At 43.8% G+C, this 23,809-nt stretch overlaps 1 protein-coding gene and 1 long non-coding RNA gene across 2 annotated transcripts in view; one reads left to right on the top strand and one right to left on the bottom strand.

The window, feature by feature from the left end:
- LOC133932374 (uncharacterized) overlaps positions 1 to 8,724 on the top strand; it is a 35,708-nt gene extending 26,984 nt beyond the window's left edge. The window contains exon 3 of the long non-coding RNA XR_009911944.1: positions 8,484 to 8,724. This is a non-coding gene — a long non-coding RNA (uncharacterized LOC133932374). The remainder of the gene's footprint in view (positions 1 to 8,483) is intronic.
- Positions 8,725 to 17,797: 9,073 nt separating this feature from the next.
- Positions 17,798 to 20,773, bottom strand: cbln2b (cerebellin 2b precursor). The gene is made up of 4 exons (XM_062379038.1): positions 20,569 to 20,773; positions 19,636 to 20,171; positions 18,980 to 19,099; positions 17,798 to 18,891 (listed from the first exon to the last, which is right to left on the bottom strand). The coding sequence occupies exons 2-4, from the start codon at positions 19,921 to 19,923 to the stop codon at positions 18,694 to 18,696; spliced, it is 606 nt and encodes a 201-aa protein (XP_062235022.1). The 5' UTR covers positions 19,924 to 20,171; positions 20,569 to 20,773; the 3' UTR covers positions 17,798 to 18,693.
- Positions 20,774 to 23,809: the final 3,036 nt, after the last annotated feature.

Genomic DNA, 23,809 nt, shown 5'->3' with positions numbered 1-23,809 from the left:
TGGGCTTGACACAAATGGATTTAAAGGAGAGGAATCATTCATGTGACCAGCACAGAAGGGAAAAAGGCTGTTAACATAGGCCTCTACTCTTGCTTTGCCAGGGCTTTGTTAGGGGGTCAGGGCCACGCGAGCCGCACATAATCTTCTCTACACATTGGAAAAACCTATAACTTCCATCCCATTTGTCATTGTGAAGGAGCTGAAAACAGTCCACCCCCACAATGAAATCACATTAATAAACATCTGCACCACATTGGACACCCCACGTAGATCTCCATCCTCTAAATATGTCTGTTTATAATACCAAGATCCATTAATTAATTCCAAGGGAAAACACAACCCTCACAATGTTAAAGAAACAGTCCAGGTCTGCCTGGAAATTAAATCGGTTCTTACTCGGCTCATGGTCCAAAGAGCTCTGTAGAAATCCGGTCATTAGTTTGTAGGTAATTCATAGGAGGTAAAAACAGACACTAGAAGAGAAGGAAAATACTGAGAATGGATGAAATGTCTCCTTTAATCTGGATTGCTAGAGTGATGTTATACAATATGTCCTCATCAAATAATGTTTTGAGGCCTCCCTAAATTTCCATTAGCCATCCAGCAGAATTTGCACAGTGTATGGTAGAGTAAAATTAGGTGAAAAGGCTTAGACTAGCTTGAGTCTTATCATTATATATATGGTTTTAGTTCATTAAAAGACCAGATTCAACAGGTCGTTCATTTTCTAGTTGGCAAAATCAGGAGACTTTGTTAACAGCAGCAACATCATAACTTCAGATGCATCATAAACAAGCTTTACATCCTTATTAGGAACACGTTACAGTTAATATTTTTGTGTGTGACGTATAAAGGAACGCATCATGACCTCCAGATTACCCCACCAATACACTTAAGTAGTGCAGCATCTTATAAAACTGCCAAGTAGCCTGTGAGTTTGAACTGTGACTGCACCATAAGCTCAGAAATGACACAGTCCATGCAGAGACATATTTCTATTTCTATTAAGGCGTCAATCCCTATGTGTCCATGGTATATACCCGGGGATTTGTGTATTTCATTGTCAAGTTTTACCAATACATGCACTTCCATCCTGACATCCCACACATTTGCATATGTATGAGTCTCTGCAGTAAGTGCTCTGAGTAATTGGAGTGAAGGGAGCCATACAATAGCAAAGTGATTCAAGGTCTATGATCCAAATCTTGTGCTCTCATGTGGTGCGGCGGTTCATTGGGAAATGAGCGTCTTTGTTTGGCGTAAATAGCAGCAGATCGGCAGCGTACCTGACAGGAGCTGGAGGAGAACTATGGCACTGACAGAACAAGGTTACCGCCGAGACGCTGGGAAGATGCTGAACTGCAAACTCCAGGCAATCCTCAAAAGCCAAAATCAAACAGTTTGTTTTCCGGAGAAGAAGTCGCCGTCTTCCTCTGCGACACACGGAGCCGAGCAGCGTTTTCAGGAGTGTTTGTCAGCAGAGGTGAAGGTCTTGTGAATTATCAATATGTTTACTCCTCCAAGCATTAATCTGCAAACACTGCATCCTCATTTACTCAAATTTCCTTTTATTTACTCTCAGACTCCTGTTTAATCCTCGAGCGGCCTCACTTCCACTCAACGATTAATCATTATCACATCAAAAATGGTCTGAGCTCCGGCAGCAGAATTAATACTGGATGGAGAAAAGTATTTCATCCCATTTTATTCAAATTTCACAGCAGCTTCTTTCATTTTTTATAGTCCAAAGTGAGGTAAGCCCCAGGGTGGTGACGGACTGTCATCCCTCCCCTGGGGGCAGGAACTGCGCTCCTCAGCTCCCTAATGATGCGCCTGTCTTCTGAACGGAGGAGCCCATGCCATGGCCTATCACTTAGCAAGCTTAACTAAGCAGGGGGTGGTGGGTTAGACAAAGAGAGGGAGACAAAGACAGAAACGGAGAGAGAGACAGAGGTGGGATGGTGTAGGTTGGGCTCCTGGCAGATTAAAGCTGTCCCCTTTCCGAATTTCAAGCAGGGACTTGGCAGGTTTAAGGCAGGATTTCCATGACAGATACAGTATTAAACCATGACTCGCTGCATGGCTGTGGCATACAGGTCAATTAGTTTGCCATTCAGGGAAAACAAGTCAACACGGTGCTCACTGCACTTAATGAAATACAACGCATGACAGTGCTTCCTGAAAAAAGCCCCTGGATCCATCAGCTCCTGCAGCAGAATCCCCTCCATTGTGCTCCTTGTGAGAATAAGGCAATTTGGAGACATGCTGCAGTGAAATACATATTGCATAAATGACAGGCAGTAATACAGCTGTCGTTGTCCCAGTGTCACACTTGTAAATATGAACATTCTCAATCTGGAGGACTCGGCATAATCACTGTTTATCCATTATATCCTCCTCTCTCCTGCTGAATGGCGCCGCACACAGACGGCTCGCCCTCAATCATCCCGTAATTGACGCCGTGGCATTTCACGCTTATGTTCCCCAAAACAGGCTTGGTTCGCTGTCACACGCCCTTCCACCGCTGCCAGCCTTGTCCAGATCTTTCCCCCCCCCATTCTCCAAATAACCCACGGCTTCTCTCCTGCTCTCAAATTTTTTTACTTTAAGCTCTCTCCTGGAAGCCAATTCGGTCTGTTGAATGTTTTTATTATCTCCTGATTGGATTCATCGGGACCCTGTGAATAAAAACGGAGAAGTAAAGAATAGCATCACAAACATTGTGGGGCAAAGGGGGAACAATCCTCAGGGACCAACCACGAGGACTCCCTTCTCTTTCCTGTGTTTGTTTGATTCTGGGATAAATCACCTAAATTCAGAAAGACGTGGGACAGCCCATGACAGAGGACGCATAGTCAACAAGGAGAACGGAGGCCTTTCTTCATAAAAAAAAGAAAAACCTGCTATTTAAAAAAAAGCCAGTGAATTTATCCGGATTCTAGTATAGTCTGTGGCGAGGATTAACTACAGCCCACATTGTCGAACACGGATCAAGCATTCTTTTCATTCTTCTCTGCCCACCACTAGCTGAGCAGTTTTACTGTGTTCTCGGAATCTGAGGGCTTCAGCGCAGAACAGGCGGATCTTTTGATGTCGGACATGTTTTCAGGTTCACGCGTGTGAGGCATCACCTCTTATCCCTCTGTTCCTCAGCATACGAAAGCTTAGAGGACACTAGGAGTGCGTTTCCTGCTCTTTAGAAGGATAAAAGCCGTACCGAAGATTGCCAGTATGATATTCAAGATGCTTTTTTTAATTCATCTATGTAAACATGTGCATATGTCCTGTATATCTGTTGGTGTACAACTGTACATTGTGAGCCTGCTACTCTATTTCCCCCCCATCGCCGCCACAGCGTCTGAGCAGCTGGCTGTATCCTCCTAGTGAATGTTCACATGAAAGACGGGGAAAGGTAGAACCACTTGGCTGAAAACCGCTTTGAAATAAAGTCAAAAGTGAAAAAATATTTGCGCAGAGACGGGGAGGAGGGGGGGGGGAGAACACACGCCGAGAAAGTGGAATCGTCTGGCGAACCTGTGGGAGATGGAGAATGAAGAAGTGTTGGGTGAAAAAGGAGAGAGAGGGTGGAGGGAAGACAGAGATACCGAAAGTGCTCTGGAAAGGAATGCACTCGGGGAGTCGAGAAAGCACACCACCTTTGCATTTAAAAACACTCCCAAACTTTGCGACTTTAAAAGGCAGGAGGAGGAAGGCAGGACACAAAAGAATATTCACAATGCCTGTGCAAAGAAAAGAAAAGAAAAAGAAAAAAAGACAGAGTTTCTTCTTCCTCCTTGCCTCTCTGCCTGGGTAGCGTCTCCCCGCGTTGATCACGATTTACCGTCTGAAGATGCATTGGCAGTTGTTGACAGAGACAGAGTTTGTGATGGCAGTCGCACAGCTATTCCGCAGAGATGGGCGGAGGAGGGGCGATGGGGGAGATGGGGGGGGGGAGTAGACTCCCCCATCTCTTGTTTTCTTGCTGACTCTCTTAACTGTGTTTACTCTTTCAACACTGTCATCCAAAGGTATGCCGAGCGGACAAAACTTTCCTGCCAGCTGAAAATCAACACTGTTTGTGTTTTTCGCTGCATTAACTTACTGTACGTTCCCCAACATTAGGCCCCTTCAGTCTGCAGTTGGTATGAAATCCAGACGAGCGTGAGCACAGCGAGATATTTCAGAGTAAGAAAGAGACGCTGTTACATTTAGCATTTTTAGCTAGGGTTGCAAAAGGGCGGACAATTTCGGATAAATTTTCGGAAACTTTCCGGAAACTTTCTGGAAACTTGCCATGGGAATATTAAGCTCGGGAATTTTGGGAATTTTGAAAAAAATTAAATTACACAAATTAAACGCTGAGCACTAAAAACATCATTCAAAACTCTATTTTAAAGATGTATGGAATGCAACACACGTTGCACGTTGAATTTCAACCCTGCACTGTGCATTTCTCCATCACAAGCACAGACATTTCCCAGCATCCTGTACACTACAGCAGACCGACTATTGAGGCCTGCTGTAATGTGCAGGACTAGTCAGTTAAGTTTCGTTGATATTACTGGAGAAAATATATAAGCATGCTGATTGAGGATTGTTCATCGGTTCATCTAGCCTATTTATCCATCCATCAATTGTAAAATATTTTTAAAGACGATTCCAACTGCCTGTGCCAATATTGCTGGCATTGCATTAGTGTTTTTTCGTCTTATTCTACAGAATTCTCATGTGTGGAGACATTTCACTCAAGCCAATGTAGAAGGAAAGGCTGTGTTCATTTGCAAATACTGTGCAAAGACCTATGTTAAGAATGACACAAAGATGCAGAAGCATATAGTCAAGTGCCCAAAGCTTCCTCAGGGCTCAAATCAGCCTATGACAAAACAACATTTTTATATTTATGTCTGTATATGACAAGGTAAATACAGTTAGTATAAATTATCCAAACAATTTCCAGTTTATTCCCCTTAATTCCCGTTAATTCCCGTTTATTCCCGTATAATCCCGCGTATTCCCGTTAATTCCCTTGGAAAGTTTCCAGCTTTGAATATTTCCAGAATTTTGCAACGCTCTTTTTAGCTTTTAGCTCAATAAAGCACTGAAATCAGCATCATAACCTCATATATATTAGGATACACCCACATATGTTTATGTGGGAGTATGAGGAAAACTCCTCCTTTATGGAGTCCACAGTAAGATAGAGTTTTAGAGTCGCTAAAACTCAGAATTTAAAATGCTTCAAGCCCAGTTTTAGCTTGATAACTCCAGCGCTGCACTTTAATTTGAACGGGCAGAAAAAAACGATGTTCGGAAACAATGACGTGGACACAACCACTTGCTGTTTGGGTCTTTTTAGTCACGACGTAGCCTTGGTTAATGCGTCAGGGTCCCATCACATGGACCATTTCCGAAAGAAAACCATTGGCTATGGTCGAACACAACACGGTAAATCAATCACGAGCGTTATCCTCTCTAACAGCTGCTGTGCAGTTAAATTCTGTATTTAACAATGACACAGCTGCTCATATGTGAGCAATTCCTGTTTACACCGACACGTGCATGCCCAGTGTACATGAGTGCTCACGTTACTTGCATTTTTCGGGCATGTTAGTGCAAAAATGCCCCGGGGGGGGGGGGGGGGGGGGGGATGGTTATAGTTGAAAAATGCTTTTTCCAATTGAGAATATAGAAGTGTGGATGTGGCCTTAAATTCATGCTTCAATTCATCAAACAAAGTAAGATGGAAATTGGGTCTTTTTTTTCAAATAGCTAACTTGTCAATCATTTAATTATTCAACTTCAACGATGAAATCCATTTATATTTCAGAGAAAAGTAGACAAAAGGAAATAAGAGCGAACACATGACCCAGCTCAGCGATTAGACTGACTAATGGTCTTGGGAGATGAATAAGATGAAACAGCCTGTACAAATTCAAGATAAAAAAAATTAACAGATGGTTTAAAGTCCTCGATTTACAGCAGCACAGAGACATGGCAATGCAGTTTCCATCCCAATTTCCCAAGGCCTACTTTAGGTGAAATTACAGGGATCCTATTGTGCACAGTCCGACCCCCCAAGGGTGGGCGAGGCTCCGCGAGGACGCACTGGTGGCGTCGCTGGAGAGGCTGTGATCATGTCTCAGTTTCATCTGAAGCGCCTGAGCCATGATCGCAGGGAAACTTCATGCAAAAAAAACGCAACAGCAGAGAGTGGAGATGAGAGGGGAGAAAAAAAAAACAAATGATTTCCATCAAAACAGACTGTCAAACCAGATGGGGACTGTTCGAGAACTGGGGCAGAGTGGATGGGGAGGGACTGTGATTGGGCAAAATCTCAACACAAACCAGACACGGAACAAAATGGATTTTCTGAGCTCTTCACTGCTTCACTGCCTTGTAATTCTAAATGTCCTTAAACTATTCTGAATTATGTTTTCATTCAATATACTGAATATTAAAGCAGTGGAAGTGATGGAATTCAGTGTGGGTTTGTGCTGTTTGTGGAGAGAATCCTTGTGTTGGTGCGAAGGGATTCTCAGAAGTCTCAGGAGTTGTAATCTCGGGGTCGGCTGTGATGGCTGAATTTAATTTCCTGGACAGAGAACGTGCGTCTGACCTCTCACCTTTAAGTATGATGTCGGTGAGTCACCAATAATGAGCCCGTGTGTGCGTGTTAGTGTGTTTGGTGTGTATTTCATTAATTCCTCCTGAACCATCAGTGCCCCTGGAAGGATTCTGCTTGCACTGACTATTATCACGGCGCCTCTGGCAACATCTGAGCAGAGCTCATCAGCATGCCCGCATTGATCCCGCACAAGGTTCTGCCCAATGTGGGCTCTCTGTAATGCATCCTTTAAACATGTGATTCGAGCCAACGTTCGCACCAGTCTCCCAACAGGGGCCAGAGTAACACAACAACACACCAGCTCATTCCCACACCGAGGGACCAACGAGTTGAGGGATAACAGTGTTCAAAGAATTAAAATATGATTTTTAAGTGGTTGCATTAAGGAAAATCAGAACTGTCGGCAGAGGAATGAGGAAAGAGAACACTTCAATTCAGTATAGTCAGTCCCCAGTCAAGTTTAAACACTATGGAGGTTTCACATTTTGGGAATAATACACATTTAAAAAAATAATTTGATGACATTGACACAGAACTCACGTGATTTAACTTAGCTTAGCACACGACTGCAAACAGGGTGTAACTGCTGACCTCGCTGTGTGCAATTGTATCGCACTCAGCCATGCGTCACCTCTAAAACAGACCAATTAACAGGTTATATGACTGTTGTATCCGTTCAATCCATTCACTGGGTTATGTGCCAAGTTATTCCTCCGCTGGTTCCCACGGCAACCAGGCCCGGCCAAGAAATATTCCTTTAAGATAACTTCCCGTTAATCAGCTAATTGTTGCTCTTAATCAACACTTAATGTTTAAGGGTAACGAGGGAAATGATTTGCAATACAGGAGCCAGCTTATGAGCCACTAGTGACATGAGAGATCCGTTAGACGGTCAGTTTTTTCAAGGGAAAAGAGTTTCAAAACTTTTAATAAACTACTAAACAAGAGTTTCCTTCCATTATGTCATTTCATCACTCACGCCTTCTCAGCTCTCAAAATCATACAATTCCTCGACTCAAGCGCGCTACTTCATCAAACTGCCACCAGGAGCTCCAGCCCTTTCCATTCCTCACCTCCGTGTCAACATATTAATCAACGGGCCTGAGAAAGACCGAACCTCAGCTCTCGACAAAAGGTTTTCTTCTGACAGCAGGCCTCCTGATCGAAACCCACCGCACGGGATACCAACCACTCTGTTGAGGACGAAGGTCCGAGGTCACATTGGCTGTCCCAGGAACCGTACGGGAGGGAGGGGGGGGGGGGTTGATAAAGCTTGCGAAACTCATTGAGACTTGATTCTCGACCCCTGGATTCCTAGATGCTCAGGCCACACCTTGACTCATGCATTCAACCTTCTATTCATCCCTGCTGTCAGCCCCTTGTGTTTGTTAAGCTCACACCTAAATGTTTACTTCTGGCAGCAGCCCTCCTCATCTGTTGCGTCTGTAACCGCTCTCTTATGGTCCTGTTCGGTTACTTTGGAGATTTAAAAGCCCATTGAGTTTGCTGTGAGGCAACAAGCAGGTCTGGCTTTCGTAGAAATCACACGACGACAAAGCTAGTGAAGCTCATCGAGACGTGCCCCCCACCTTGATCCTCGACCCCTGGACTCCAAGACGATCCGGCCCCCGTTCATCCTCTTCATTTCCATCCATTCAACCCCTTCTCATCCCTTCCCTTGGCCCCCATCATCAAATCCAACACACCCCTCATCCAGTCCTCTGTGAAATACCTTGCTCTTCCACATAAAACCTTTATAAAGCTGTGATGCTGTACAAACGGTGCTCTCTTGTTATCGGGGGTTGTTTAAAATTAAATGGATTATTGACAGTGACACGAATTTCCATTCTCACTCCAGCAGAGTGATTGCAGACCACGGCGCCGCTCTCTCTGCCCTTAAACACGCCTGTAGCGCTCCTCAAGGTCCCCCGTGATGCCCGAGGCAGTGGAGGAACTCAGATGAACACAGGCTCAATCCGGTGCCTCCGCCGAAGCCTCTCCACCCATATGTTTATGATGAGAGGAGCTCGACATGCTCTGGCTTTTATTTCCCTTTTCCGCGGAGACATCGATCTGAACCTTCAGCAACCTGCAATTTGTCGATATTGGAATTTTTTAAAGATGTATAGGCCAAAAAAAAGGACTGACATGAATTACAAGTCAAATGAAAAGATATGGAACACCCCTATAAAAAAAACCTTTTATCATGAAATGCATGGACTCCTTTAATCCCTCCTGTTTATTCTGGCTCTTAAAATACCTCCGAGTACACACTGTAAAACCAAAACTATGGGTCAAGACCTGAAATCTGCCAGTAAATGGTTCTCTGTGGGAAAAGCCCATGTATATTTAACAAGTCCCAGGCCCTGATTAAATGTCAGTGTTGTTCACGTACCATATTTGTAATCTTTGTAAGAAACCCTTCATTTCCTATGTCGGCATGTTGTTTGTGCGACTGTAGCCGTGTCCAGCTCTCCAGCAGCAGGTATAGAGGCGGTTTATGGCGAATACAATGCGCTGGTATCATTATTAAAAGGCAGCATCATCATCATCATCATCATCATCCAGGAATCCGGGACAGCAGCTTATTAGAGAGAAAGATAACTATGCCCGCGGATGTCCACATGCAAAGACCCTCTGTGCACCGAGGACATCTCGTTCCCTGGTCGCGATATATATACGAAGTGTTCAGGGTAGGTGTGTTTGACACTGAATGATGAGAGACGGTGTTAACACGTGGAGCGTCACCTGTTGTTCATCGCTCGCTGAATATCTTGTCAGGTGTGGAACCGGACAGGCTTCGTTTAGTCACGGCAACAATGTCGGAGCAGGAAAACTGCATTTAAAGCAGAAGGTGCCGCCGCCATCTCACTGATGTAACTGGATAATATCAAATAATCAGCTGACATGTTTCTACATTGGAACTTTTTATTCATGACGCTGTTTGATTTACCTCCGTTGATCGTTTTAATGAGGATGCGATGCTTAATGTCTTTATCCCTTCTTCACGCACCGTCACGGATATTCAAATATTCATGCAGACGTTACATGCAAACCTTGGATTTCTGTCAGAATAATCATAAAAAATTGTTTGTTTAGGAAGAAATGAAACTCCACTGATTCCTCAGCGCCATAAATTAAACGATAATCGAAAGCCATTCTTTATTAAAAAATGTGATACTTGGATTTGTTCTGGACAAGTGACTTGAAAGCCCCCGAGTAAAGAATTTACATTAATGCATAATTCGTTGATTAGTTTTAATAGCACGGTTTATTGGATGTGGGAAAAAAGAGAGAGTATAGCTTGGTGCTAAATCCGTACAGCACAGTCAAAAACTGTCTCAACCAAAACACATGTTGCTGTAGAAGCTGCAAGGAGGTTATGGTTTCACCCCTGTTCATCTGTTGGTCGGTCGGTTTCTGAGCGAAATAAAACATAAATAATTAAACGGATTTCCACAAAACCTGGTGGAAGGATGTGGTTTGGGTCATGGAGAAAGAACCCATTGAATGTTGGTGCGGATGCTTTCGTTAATGCTCCGAGGTTTCTCACCGATTTCCCAGAGAATAATTCCTGGATTCTTGATTTGAAAAAAAATGTCAGGCCCATCTCGGGTGACTGATATTTATTAATGTGTGAAATTTGGTGAGGCTTGATTGAAGCTATGTCTCTTTAAATTCAATCTACTGTAGCTGCACCAAATCAGGAACTCAGTGGAGTCATGGCGGTTTAACTTGTGATGACCCTGAAATAAATAAATAAGTACATAATTTCATGTGCTGTATCTTATGCTGCAGTAAAGTTACTCTTGTAGTCAACTTGTTTGGTAAATATAGTTCCTATTTTAAATGTCCCATATCGTTTAAGCTATTTAGGTTAAACTAAATGATTTGTCCCTAAACAGCAGCTCATGGTTATAATTGCATTAAATGAATGTGCAAACGACCATGACTCAGGAAGCAGCGTGTCCTGAGTCCACACTGCATCTGATTCATGGCAGCATTTTAATATGTAGCGTGTTCGCACTCGGAAAGCGAGAAAATGAAATTAACTCGCGTGAACGTAGACTAAACAAAGTAAAGTTTTAAGAGCGCTGTGCATCCGCGTCTCTCTCCCACCGTGTGTGAAGGAACCCGAGGACCTCCTGACGGCAGGGATGTATTAAATAAATCTAATTTAAAACATTTAATCAACAAATTCATTTTTGAGTGGTGGGGAAACCCCAAAGCTCCAAAACATCTGAGAAAGGAATGTCGATTTCAGCAAACACATTTCACTGGCTATTTGTGAAGTTAAATTGGCAGTGATGAGCCAAAGTTTGATTGACAACTGGTTTTACACATGTATGTAGTGCTGTTAGTGTTAAGAGGAAGGGTATGTTTACATCATTTCATCACTCATGTCTAACTGGTCCTCAAAATCAAAGAATCCCCTTCCTCATCCTACCTGAATGGTATTAACTTCTTTCCTGCTCCATCCTCCTTCATTTCTCACCCCCATGTCATCATGTTGATCAAAGGCCTGAAAGAGACAGAGCCTCGGCTCACAGTCAAACATTTACCCATGATGGCTGCCCTCATCATCGGGAGAGGAGGTGAGGCTTGTTGTGATGTAACAAGGTCGTCCTGGATCGCACCCTGGCCGTCCCAGGAGCCACAGGGAGGATGTCGAGGCTTGTAAAGCTCATGGAGACGTGTCCCCACCTTGAGTCCTGACCCCCTGAATTCCTTTAAAGCCCCGGCCACACCACGACTCCGTTCTGCCCCATGCAGCGGCCCTTCTTACGGGAAAGGGTTTGTATTTGTAAAGCACTTTTTCGAATTCTTGATGACCACAAAGCACTTCACAGGTGTAGGTTGACCGGCTGTGTCTCCTGAGCCACGCCCCCCCCCCCCCCTCCTCCTGGACGTCAGCTTCTTACATTATCAATCGGCAGTGATCATCCAAAGCCACAGTGTGATTGACTCGTCTTGTTTGTATCAAGTTGAAGGGTTTGATGACCTTTTTGTAAACAAACTGCTTTGAAGATGTATGTGTGGTTCAAACAGTGTCGATTTAGTATGTAGTGCTCCGCTCATGTTGGACAAACCTAATGTTATTTAAAATGAATGTGTAATCAAAGTCAATATAAAGAAAATATTCATAAGCTGAAGCTGTCTGTTTTCCACAGCGTGCATCCTGTATTGAGCAGCACTAATTATCAAGTGAGCACAGCCTGATCTGAATTCAGCTCCTAGTGAACACCTCATGTTTTTGTAATAAAAACTGACCTCTTTCTGCACATTGATACACGTTTTTTTTTTTTTATTATTGTTTTACCACGTCGTGACTCATTCTACGTGTCGACTGATTCTCATGTGACTTATGAACAAAACATCACATTCCGTCCGCAGGATGTAATCAATACAAACCACACACGCTCCCTCGTCTAACTCTCCAGATACCACCGCAGCTTTTGTCGTCTTAAAAGGGATGAGCTGTGTATTGGTCGTAACATGGATGGATGAACCCTGTTCTATCTATAAAGCACAACGGGGAGGTATTAGCAAACAGCTCCAATTTGACCAACAGAGCAGAACAACAGGTTTCATGAACTGGGTTAAATTAAATCTTTCATTACCCTATTTACATTTGTACAGTGACAGGGAACTCCCTCAGAGGATTAATAGAAATATTCAATAGGTTTCAATAGTTTGACTTCCAGATCTGCTGATGATGTATTTATCTCAATTCATGTGCGTGTGTTTTGTAGAAAGAACACTCATCTTACTTTTTTTTTTTTTAAACCTGAATTCGTGAAGATAAAAAAAACAATATGGCACAAATTTTTCTCATCTGCCCAGAAAACAATCTGTAGTCAATATATTGAGTTCTGTGTGGGTTTCCATTAGCAATGTAACATGAACAAGCTTCTTGGCGGTGGTTGGTGATGGTCTATTTCCAGTTACTGGGGCAAGAAATGTAACATTTAAATCCTGCAGCATATCCCTTCGAAGCGATCTATAAAATTACCATAACCAGAATCCACACCTACACCTGTTAAAATAGTCTTCTTGCTTCTGCAGTGAATATCTTCATGTGTGCGTATTTGCTTGTGTTTCCCTGATCAACGACCCACAGTGTGTGTGTGTGTTTGCGCGTGTGTGTTTTGTCCACCACCCCAAATTGTTGTGCTGAGGCCCACTTTTTTGCCATTCTAATGAATGTAGTTAAACTGGTTAGGGTTGTGGGTCCGGGGTGCTTCCTCTCCGGCTCCGCTGTGCCTGAATCTAATGTGGAAGATGGATGATGCATTGGAACCACCGCGTCAAGGACTTGTTCATATGAGCCCGGGTCTGCCTGCGAGGTTCCACGTTGCCTCCAGTCTGTGTGTGTGTGTGGGGGGGGGGGGGCTGCTGCGTGGTGGGCTTGGACGTGGTTTGTGTTGTCTTGGGGGAATTGCGTGTTTCAGCAGTATGGATATTGCAGGCTGTGGCAGAAGGAATAAACAGACTTTCTCCCTGCCCCCCACTCCCATTCCCCACACCTCGCTCCTCTTTCTTCAGGGATGGGCCTGTTCACAGAGGCGGTTCTGTGACGGATGTTTGTCTGTGTTATGCCTCTATTTGTTTGTTCGGCAAACAAATGCATTATTAACGAGCCACCGCCACATGTTGTCCTTTTCAGCGCCTCCTCCGCTCGCGTCAGTGTCTTTCTCCATTCAAGTGCAAATTAGCTGGGTCGGCACCACCTTAAGCGTTAAACCAACGCCTCAGGTGAAATCTGATATTTGACCCATGTTTATAATCCGATGTGATCTTTTTATTCGGAATAGAATATAAGGGAAAAATCCATTCAGTGTGAAAATGCTTTCTCCTCCATAGAAGAGGGCACAGGTGGTTTTATGTCTGGTTACGTCTCAGAGCCTTGCAGACAAAATGCCGCCATTACAACGGCCCATGAAATTAGCAGGGCTCATTTGTGAGGAAGCCTTCGGAAAAAAAACACACACAGAGGTCTGGGCCATTAAAATTGGCGACAAATCCAGACGTTCAATTTGCGTTTTCCTTTTTACCCGCAGCCACATTAGATATTAGACTGAGTGGGCCCCTAAGCGTCATTTCAGACCCAAAAGGAACTGCCTGTAGGTTTGCCTGGGAACAGCTTGAATAAAAATAATGCTGTGAAAGGCTTATTCGCACTCACAATCACACTTAAGGCAATTTCAGCCATAACAGGAGCTAGGACTGGGAGAAAATGATTCTATGGCAAAAGAAACCTTTTCTGAGGGTTCTTTCCCCCCCTTCCTCTCATGCATACCAATGTATTTAGCTCATCTGAAATCAAAGGGAAAGGAAAGGCTGGAAATCTTGTCAGCGCATCTCTCCTTTGGCAGCGTGTGTCTTTAGAAAAAACACAATTCATGTCCACACACTGATTTCATATGGCAGAGAACCAAAAGACGGGGCTATAGAAATTCAGAAACTGAAATTTTTGCATCAAACTCGGCTTAATTAGTCAAACTGACACCCCGGTCACATGGGCATTTAGCGATAATTACGTGTTGAATCTCTGGTTGATATCTTAAGCGCTCGCTCAGCCCCTTGTTAGTCTTTTAATGCGTCTCTCAGAGGAAGCAAGTGAACCAAGGCGCTCAACTTTTCTGCTCCTAAACCACGAGTTGGGATTCAAGATGGGTCGGGAGACTGCTTCGTCCTGGACTCGCAGCTTTTCAGTTTTCTCGGGGCCTCCAAAAGGAAAAAACGTAAATGCTGGATCAACGCTTCTCACTGTGACACAGACAGAAACGTCTCCTGTTGAGGTCAAGTGCATCGTCAGCGTGAGCTATGGAGACCTCTGCAAAGATTGAACTCCGCAAAAAAAGAATTTCAAAGTGAAGCGCCAGTTGACTCCAAAATTTGCAGCATGTTTAACTTAAACCAGTGATTTCCCTCTGGTTTGGGATATTGAAGCCAAATTCATGTGCATACCGACTAGGTTATGACACAAAATGGTGTATTATGTCAGGGATGGATGCACATGCAGATTGGTCTGTGCCAGCAGCAAGTTTATGAATGACCTATTTCAAAGCTATTTTCCCATGGACAGACGTTTTCCCTAGAATTAAAGATACAGACAAACTCTTGGAGGGCGACATTCATCTTTTTCTTGCACAAACTCAAACACAAACACAAATGGAGGCGAATGACACTACCTGCTAAACTCCCACTAAACAGATCACCCGCTGGAGATATGTGTGAGAGATGTAATTAAATGTTTATACACTACAAAAGGCGCTGGAATGAAAGTCAGAGTATGAATGTCTTGATCACAGCTTTCGACCCCACGCCAGACAACTTTCATTCTCGTCGCTGAAATTGTTTTAATGTGTTTTTTTTTGCCACAGCAGGATTCAAATGTGTTTCAAATCAGGAGCTGAATTGTGCAAGGCTGAAAGAGCAGGAATTTAACTGTCTCGGTGTGTGTGTGTGTGTGTGTGTGCTTCTGTGTTTGAGAATGTGTGTGCAAACATGTACATAATGGCTAAATGTGCATCGCTTGTTTGAGCTTGGTTGGGTGTTTACACACTCAAACAACCTCATTAATGAAAAAGCTGACATTCTCCACGAGTGTCTGGAACCAAAGATGACATTCGCCTGATGAGTCCATTACATAATTTAGATTCCAATGCATAGAGCGCGGGGGCCCCGCGGTGCCGCCAGCCTGTGATCTCGGTGCAAGTGCTGCGTCCTCCAATCACACACCACGAAAGAAGCCGCCCTCAGAAGTCTGTGTCTCACGAGGACAACCGGCGATCTTTAAAGAAACCACGCAAGAGCAAATATTGCCCGGTCATGAAAGACAGAAGTCCACATGAGTTCAGGGCTTTTTAATGGCGACTTAAAGTTTTGCACTTAACTGCGTGTGGCCTGTAAAGCACAGTAAAATCCCTTCTGTGCTTCGTTAAAAATGGCACCTACGTTTGAACGCTGATTTTAGTGGGCGGACAAATCGTACACTTACGCTCTCTGATTATGAGGGCACCGGCATAAACCAAAACAAACCCCAGTTAGTAAAAGTTGCAGCCTTATCCCAGCATTTATGGATTTTTTGTCGTATTACGTGCCTATTACCAATCGCCCTAGATAAGAATTTAAACAATGTTATCATCCCATGCATGAAAGTTAAATCCTTTCTTTCCGGTGAGGAAATTATGTCCGACTCATTTGACGGTATTCAATGTAAAAATAGTGTTTTCATCTCTCTTTTACTCTTCTGCACGGCTTTTTTTTACGCCTATCTTAATTATGGAAGGGTGTCATTTGGAAAGAGACTTTTCATTACGGTATGGGCACAATTAGCATTTTATAGGCCAATTTAAAACGCTGGCAATTTCTGCTGCTTTTTGAGCAGTCCTGTTGCTGGCATCAGCAAGTCCTCTTCCTCTCCTTTGTTCTCAGCTGTTGTCTCGTGTTATTCAGAAGATGAAGGTATACTTTCAAAAAGTCAAGATATCCATATAGGGATAAGGAGGTAATCCAGAGGCTCACATGTGTCTTATCAGTTACAAACGGCCGAGCAGCTCTTGGGTCGGATCCTTAAACAGAAAAAAACTATATTGTTTCCTTGTGTTTGTTCCTGATAAAGTATAACAGTAGGTTGTGTCTGAACAAGTTAAAGATTAGGATAAAGTGTTGCAGGCTTTACAGTGGCTTAACTCTGCTCCTTCTGTTTCTGCAAGTGTCACAGACTTTGTGTTGAATCAGATGAATCCGCTGCTAAATGTTTTTGTAGAAGAAGATCAGATTCATGAATCAGAGTCGTCAACCGGTTAATCTCAAACAAAATGTCCTCCACACTGTTATATATTGCCTTTTCACAACAAGAAACTATAGGTTTTGTTTTTTTTGCCAGTGTTTAGTGACTATTTTTCCTTTTCCAAACAACCCTTACACATCTACATGTTTACGAAATGACTCAAAGCACGTTCAAAACAACTTAAAAGATGTGTCACCACAACAAAGTGCATAATTCAGCCCCATAGCAATAAAAACAGGTCAAGTAAGAATCATCCACGGCTGAAGCAAGACTCCACACATGTTCTGACCTTTGACCCGACAGTCCCACATCAACCGGATCAATGAAGTGGACCAAATTTACCAAAATCTCACTGCAGCTCACAATTTCCACAATTATTCAAAAACATGGAAACACCTTTCTCTGACATTGAGCACCAGCGCTTTCTACTTTTGCTAAGTCCACATCTCAAAAGCTCCAAACACTGCAGCTCACACAGAAGGGATATCAACACGGGATGAAGGCTTCCCACCTGAATTCACCTCATCAGCGTGCATCACAAAACCAGTAGGACCCAAGTTTCCTCAGGGTTTTAAACATTTGTTAAATGTTTCAGAAACAGTGTAACCCTTTTTGCTTTGATTGGACGGAATCTCCCGAATCATAATTCAGACGTGGCTTTGATTTTAGTTTGATGGGGAGGGAGTATAAGTAGTTTGACTCTGTGTGTGTGTGTGTGTGTGTGTGTGTGTGTGTGTGTGTGTGTGTGTGTGTGTGTGTGTGTGTGTGTGTGTGTGTGTGTGTGTGTGTGTGTGTGTGTGTGTGTGTGTGTGTGTGTGTGTGTGTGTGTGCTAGCGATCGAGCAAGAGAGATGCGCGGGGGGAGGGGTTGATTGATTCTCAGAAAAGATGGCATCCAACAACGTGACCATTCCCAAAGTTACACCACAGGGCGGGGTTAAACTACAGAATAGACGTGATTTTTTCCCCGTTATCATATTAGCATTAAACAGGTGTGATAATCCACACAATGCGTGTTTATTTGAAGAAGTTATCGGGGGTAAAGTAAATGCGTTTCTGAGCCGTCTGTCGTGCCATGCGTAAAAGCGCCATAGCCGTGCCACGCTGTTAGCTGAAGCTCAGTATTTCCATTCCAGCTAAGTTAGTCTATTTGATAATCAGCCACAAAGAGAAGGACAAGTTCATTACAATTTTAAAGTTGCCCCCAGGGCCTCTGTGCGGGCTCTGTGCTGCCTCTCTCTTTTTTCCCCCTAATTAAAAAGTGGCGCTAGAAGGTTTCAGCACCTCGGACAGCGACTGCGTCTGTCTGCTGGTCGAGGCCTCTCAGCTTCTCCTCCGTCGTGTGCGTAAAAAGGGATAAACGCGCTCAGCCTATACAATACAATATCTTTTATTAAGCGGGACATAAGGATTTCTTCTATTATTTCCACAATGTACATTTGGTGAGCAACGTCACTGAACATTAAATCAGTCAAAGCTACGCAGATTCCGAAATGTAGAACACACAATATTGTGAATATGTACTTTATAAATTATGTCATTGTTATTTTTTTTCTCTCTCTCTTAATAAAAGGGCTCTAAATCGTCTCCAGTGGCGGAAATATGTCGCCTTTTTTTCTCTTTTAATAAACTCGTCAGCGGCCTACATTTGGCTTATTTTCAATATGTTCAGCATCCAAACGCAACACCTTTGACAGCACGAAAACGTAAAGAAAAAGAAAAAACTTCCGTTCGTGCAAAAAAAAATGCTTTGGGTGGGAAAGCACTCCTTCTCTGGGTGTCCATAATTCCATATACTTCACTTGGACGGAAACCATAATATTCTTTAAGGCTATACAAACATAAAATAGAGCAAAACACACTCGTGCCTGTCCAGGACTTCAGTTCTTCCACTCCTCGTCTTCTCCAGTGTCCACGTTGCCTGCAGGTTCAGCCGTTTGTCTGTTTGGCAAAGTTTGTTTTCCCAAGCAAGAAAAAAAAATCCACAAACCCGACAAGCAAAACGCCACTGGCCGATCGATACGTTTTATCATCCAGATTGCGTAAAAGTTGACAGATGGATTTGGATATATGAAACTCCAAGGAAACGTTCATATTAGACTAGATAGTGGACGAGTGTAGGTATACAGATATTCGTCGGCTTCCTTGGCTGACAGTTATTTAAGTTAAAAATAAATGGCATGGTTTTTTTCGTTTCGTTTTTTTTTTTCGTTCTGTTCCTCAAACCCTACAAGCAGAGTCCCGGGCGACGTGGATCATCGCTGATTAGATTATAGAGGAAAGACTAAAAAGCCTGAGAAGGTGGAGTATTTCCATCCGCCCATGAGGGTGCCCCGTTCCAGCTTCAGATAGACTCGGTCCTCCCGCTCGACCATCAGCAGTACTCCGTTGCTCGCCGCCTCTCTCGTTACGTCCTGGTCCCCGGCGAAGGCTGATATAACCGGATAATCGTTCTGCATCAGGTTCACCTGCGGGGAAGTGGAGATTCACATTCAGTTTGGCTGTAAAATGTCTCAAAATCATGTCTGTGCACCAACATCTATGCTGATCGCTCACCTGTATGGTTTGTCTGTTGTACACCTTCACCACGTGAAAGCTGAAACTGTAAATCCCTCTCCTCGGAGCCGAGAACACACTCGCTTTGAGATCGAAATGGTTGCCGATGTTCACTAAAACCTGTGACCAAAAAGAGCGCACAATGAGACAGCGCTCTCTTTTTCTCCCACGTTCATGCTTCAGCAGCTGCTACCGTGTATTGTTTGTCTCTGACACGCACAGTGACTATAGACATCGCCTGGTTCTGGTACACTGCCCAAAAGCCCTCACATGCAGCCGTGAAAACTTATCGGAACAGCCCTGTGTTACACAAACTACACATTGCACACGTAGATTCAAACAAGGCCTATTATACAAATGTGATAAATGATCGTTCATGGATGATGATTCGTTTTGATAGGGTATCTCCAAATCGGTCGTTACGCAGCGGTTCGAATGTAACGAAAATAGCATCTTGTTTAGGTTGGAGATATTCACGGGTGAGATCACACCGAATGATAGGAAATACATGAATCATGACCTTAATTAAGTTGTTTACGCCGACGGCAAATATGTACAATGTAAGTTGATGAGAATATGAGAAAAACAATGAGAAGTAAAGATGGAGCAAAGCTGATATTACACTGTTGTTGGTCTAAATACAGTGGACCTCTGACCTGGTCAAAATAGATGGTCATTGACGTGTTGCTCATCTCTGACGGCTCGTGGTTGGTCCCACGCACGGCGGAGAAAGCCACCTTTGCCCCAGCGGATCGGACCGATATGCCGAGCGAGGAAGTAACCCCTCCGTCCGAAGAAGGGTTCGAGTCGCACACCACCAGACACTTCCCTTCCAGCACGATGGGCTCCGTGTCGTTCTGGCCGAGGCAGGAAGCCACGCCGCATCCCAAGAGGAGGGTCAGTGCCAGCATGGCACAGGGTCCCGGGAAGTGCGCTGGCACCATGGTCAGATCGCTGATCCCGTGCACGCTGATGGAAGCCCCTTGGAGGTTTGTCAGTGTTCGATCACCTGGTCCAGACTTACTCCCTTCTCTCTTCCCCGCTCGCTCTTCCTCTATCTGTGATGCCCCCTTACTCTCTCAAACACCCTGTGACACAGACGCACTCAGACTCTCTCCGGCTGCGACTCCCCTCCCTCCTTTGCGTCTTAGTTGATTTTGAGAGAGTATTCAGACAACTGCTGTCGTAAATCCTGTTGATAAGAAGGTGAAAACGAGAGTTTTACTGTCCGATAGCAATAAGAGATGGGCTGCATATAGTTTAGTTATTAAATCTCTCTATATTCTTTCTGCGTAAAATGTCTTTCGTGCGTAAAAACGAACCAACATTCTAAAACTATCTCGATCTGTATAAGCACATTCATTTTCTGCTTGCTTAATTATTAACAAAACGCATATCTGGACTACTGCAGAGTATCTCCTGATAACACTGTGCGCAGCAGCACTTTGTAACCTTTTCTTATGCAGAAAAAGAAGAGACGTTACATGAAATGATATCCCCTCCTCGCATCCTCACTGCAATACTCGTATCTAAGATGGAACGAGCACTTTGCAGGTATTTCTCCCGAGAAAAGGTAAATCACGACCTACCTGCGCTGTCCATCCCGCTGCTGCACGCTCTCTGTCTCTCGCAGACTGTGTGAACTGAGCGCTCAGATCGCTGGTGCGAGGAGAAAAAAACAGCAAAAAGTCTGGGGGCTCCGTTTCGAGGGACAACTCACGCCCATCCTTTGTGTGTAGCCACTGCAACGAGACTCCTCGGAAGTATCCCGCAATTAAGCGCACACGCGCGGATTAATGGGCATGTTTACATATTAATCAGTTCAGTGTTGTTGGCTCGGGGGCCCCGCAGGACGGCAGAGATCACTTCCCCTCAACGTCTGTCATTTATATGCGCCGGGTTTCTCATGTCTCCGCCTGATTAATGTGAAATGAAAGGGGGCTGCAGCGGATAACCTTGCTGTTGCATGGTACATCCGGCATGCATGTATATGTTTCTAATTCCAGACTTAAACGTGCATTTTTTTTAGGAGTCCAACGAAGATCCTTGTGCGCCATCCAGTGGTGCTTTTTATTTGTGCAGACCCAGCCACTTCGCAGAGGTACAGTATAGACATTAAAGCAAACAGGTGATTAAAATGAAAGTTTTTGTTATATGTGGCTGTTACAGCTTATCAAGATTATAGTAGTGTTATTCATCATACACATGCAACAAACGACCCATGTAAGCAAGATGAAATAAGCCAAATTTCTAGAAAAGGCTCTAGCACCTTTTAGCCTTTCCTTTCAGCTCTTGACATGTCTCAACCTTTACAGAGCCGTGTGTGGAGCCCCCCTTTCGGCGCTACACACCTCTGAAGGGTCTGAGAGTGGGTTAGACCTTTTAATGAGCTGTCATTTTCCTACTTAAAGATATGCTTACTTTCTACATTATGCATGGCACACACACACACACTCGCAGGGGAAGGCGCTGTATAGACTGTCTTCAACGCCGTGCCGCTCAAATAAATAGCAGGTGGAAAAAAATTCTTTGAACATAATTCATCCGGACAGGAGGTTGAATCTTCAGTGCAATAGGCAACTAGATACACAGGACACATTGCTGCAGAAAATGTCAAGTAAGGGAAGGGGGGGGGGGGGGGGGGGGGGGCTACGTGCAAGGGAAAGGGACATGGCCTACATCGCGGCTGCCATTGTCCTAGTAGGGACTTCCCTTCCATCAGGGAAGCTGATTAGCTCGCCGCTAGACTGGCATCACTGTAATGGTGATGCTCCCTGACAGCTAGCAGAGCCTACTGGCTTCCAGGAACGGGGAGGTCGATTATGTGTTGCATGGGTCCTAAAGCGAACCATCTGCTGTTGCAAGGAAGAGTGGACGTGAGTTGTTTTCTGTGATCTTTGTATTTCTGCTCCATACCCAATATTTGCCCCAAAATCACCAAATGCTTCATGAGGTCTAAAATATTGACTTTGAAAAATAAATATCGCTCTCTCTCCATCTGTCTGTCTTTCCATCCGTCTGTGTGCACCTATAAGATCTTTATCCTCATATTTGAAATGAGGTCAGCCTCTCAAGTTCATTTGTAACCTCTCTTTTCCTCTGTCTCTCTCTCTGTCTCTCTGTCTCTCTCTCGGTGCAGCCCTAAGGGAAACCTCTGGGGGGGGGGGGGGGGGGGTGTTTATGTCTTTCTCGTCTGACATCAGTAAGATGTAACCTCTGTCTTCACATGTGTCAGGAGACAAACAACATCGATATTGTCTCGTCCCCCCCCTGCTTGTACTGTAACAAAGCACAGATGAGGAGTTGCACGGCTAACTCCTTATAGCAGACTGTATTGTGACCGCACAAGCTTAGGTGGTAACTGGTATTTTACGGGGTGTGTGTGTGTGTGTGTGTGTGTGTGTGTGTGTGTGTGTGTGTGTGTGTGTGTGTGTGTGTGTGTGTGTGTGTGTGTGTGTGTGTGTGTGTGTGTGTGTGTGTGTGTGTGTGTGTGTGTGTGTGTGTGTGTGTGTGTGTGTGTGTGTTTTTGTTGGAGATAGATAGAGAGAGAGCTTGGAGGGCTGTTGAGCCTTAATGGTTCAGGGTCATGGTTAGAGTTTAGGTTGGGGTTAGGGGCTGGGGAATGTATTCCACCAATAAGGGATGAATAGAAGCACACACATTGGCACCTGTGTGTGTGTTTGTTTTTGTGTGCGGTGTGTGTGTGTGCATCTTCGCATTGTAGTGACAGGCTAAAATTTGTTTATTCAGTTTCATTTTTGTACAAAAACAGGTTTTGTGAAGGTAAGCGGTCCAATTTTAGCAGTAAGATTTGAATGAGGTCTAGATTTGGGCCTGTTTGTTATTGGTTTTCTTCACCTACAAACTATGTATCATTTGTTTTTTACTCGCCAATTGTTGCAGACATATAAAGACAATATGTAAATTGTTTTTTGTTACGTTTCTATTTCTTCATCAGAATTTATTGCTCAGCTAACACCTATTACGTTTTTTATTTATTTGGCATTTATTTCTCCACCAGTCAGAAACCCCTGTATTTATTAGTTAAAAAAAACTACATATATATATATATATATAAACTGTCCGATAAACAAGTGAGAGCTGTGAAAATAATTTTATATGGTGATGATATGATGATACATTTCTCAGCTTGTGCTTGGGGCCTACACATTCATAAGAAACTGAATAATGCCATGTGTCTTCAAATGAAAGACAAGTCCTTTGATTTCTTTCTAACTTTATATATGTGTGTTCTTTTTATATCCTGCCTTGTGTTTCTTAGCCCTATACATATTTTCTAAATGCCTTTTCGAGTTATGAATTGCCGTGTTGTTGAACGGTTCAGAGGAAATAAACTCGTCTTGCTTCAGAGAGGCGACGCACACCAGAAACTAAAAGTCAGCATGTTTCATCGTCTGCTGCTTTGATTTTGACACTTTTGTTTTTAAACCCCCTCCTGTGACAACACAAGAGAAACGCTATATAGAGACATTTATTTAGTTTGGGTTCATGGTATTCCATGTTATTGTGCGGTAGACCTCCACTTTAGAACGGCTGGCTCACAATCTTTCCCAGTTCGTCATGCCAAAATCAAAAAGCCTGCAACAGACGACATGAAATAGATCATAATGCATATATAATGCCTTATTAGAAAGGCAAAGGAAGATGTGCTTGTTGAACCGGGCCTAAATGCACCTTGATGGGGGTTGCCATCCACCAATAAACCAAACAAGACAAAGAAAATCCCCTTTTACATTTCGTCAACCACACCTGGACCAAGTATCACACTTTTAGGCATCTTTATAGTTATAGCTTATGGTGTCCCCACAG

Source organism: Platichthys flesus, chromosome 21, assembly GCF_949316205.1.
Source record: "Platichthys flesus chromosome 21, fPlaFle2.1, whole genome shotgun sequence".
Classification (NCBI taxonomy): domain Eukaryota; kingdom Metazoa; phylum Chordata; class Actinopteri; order Pleuronectiformes; family Pleuronectidae; genus Platichthys; species Platichthys flesus.
This window is presented reverse-complemented; position numbering and strand designations above follow the sequence as displayed.

Coding starts and splice junctions, on each gene's coding strand:
- cbln2b (XM_062379038.1), bottom strand. CDS start 19,923: ATGGTGCCAGCGCACTTCCCGGGACCCTGTGCCATGCTGGCACTGACC. Junction 19,100..19,635: donor TGACCATCTATTTTGACCAG/GTCAGAGGTCCA, acceptor TTTTGGTCACAG/GTTTTAGTGAACATCGGCAA. Junction 18,892..18,979: donor ACAACAGACAAACCATACAG/GTGAGCGATCAG, acceptor ACTTCCCCGCAG/GTGAACCTGATGCAGAACGA.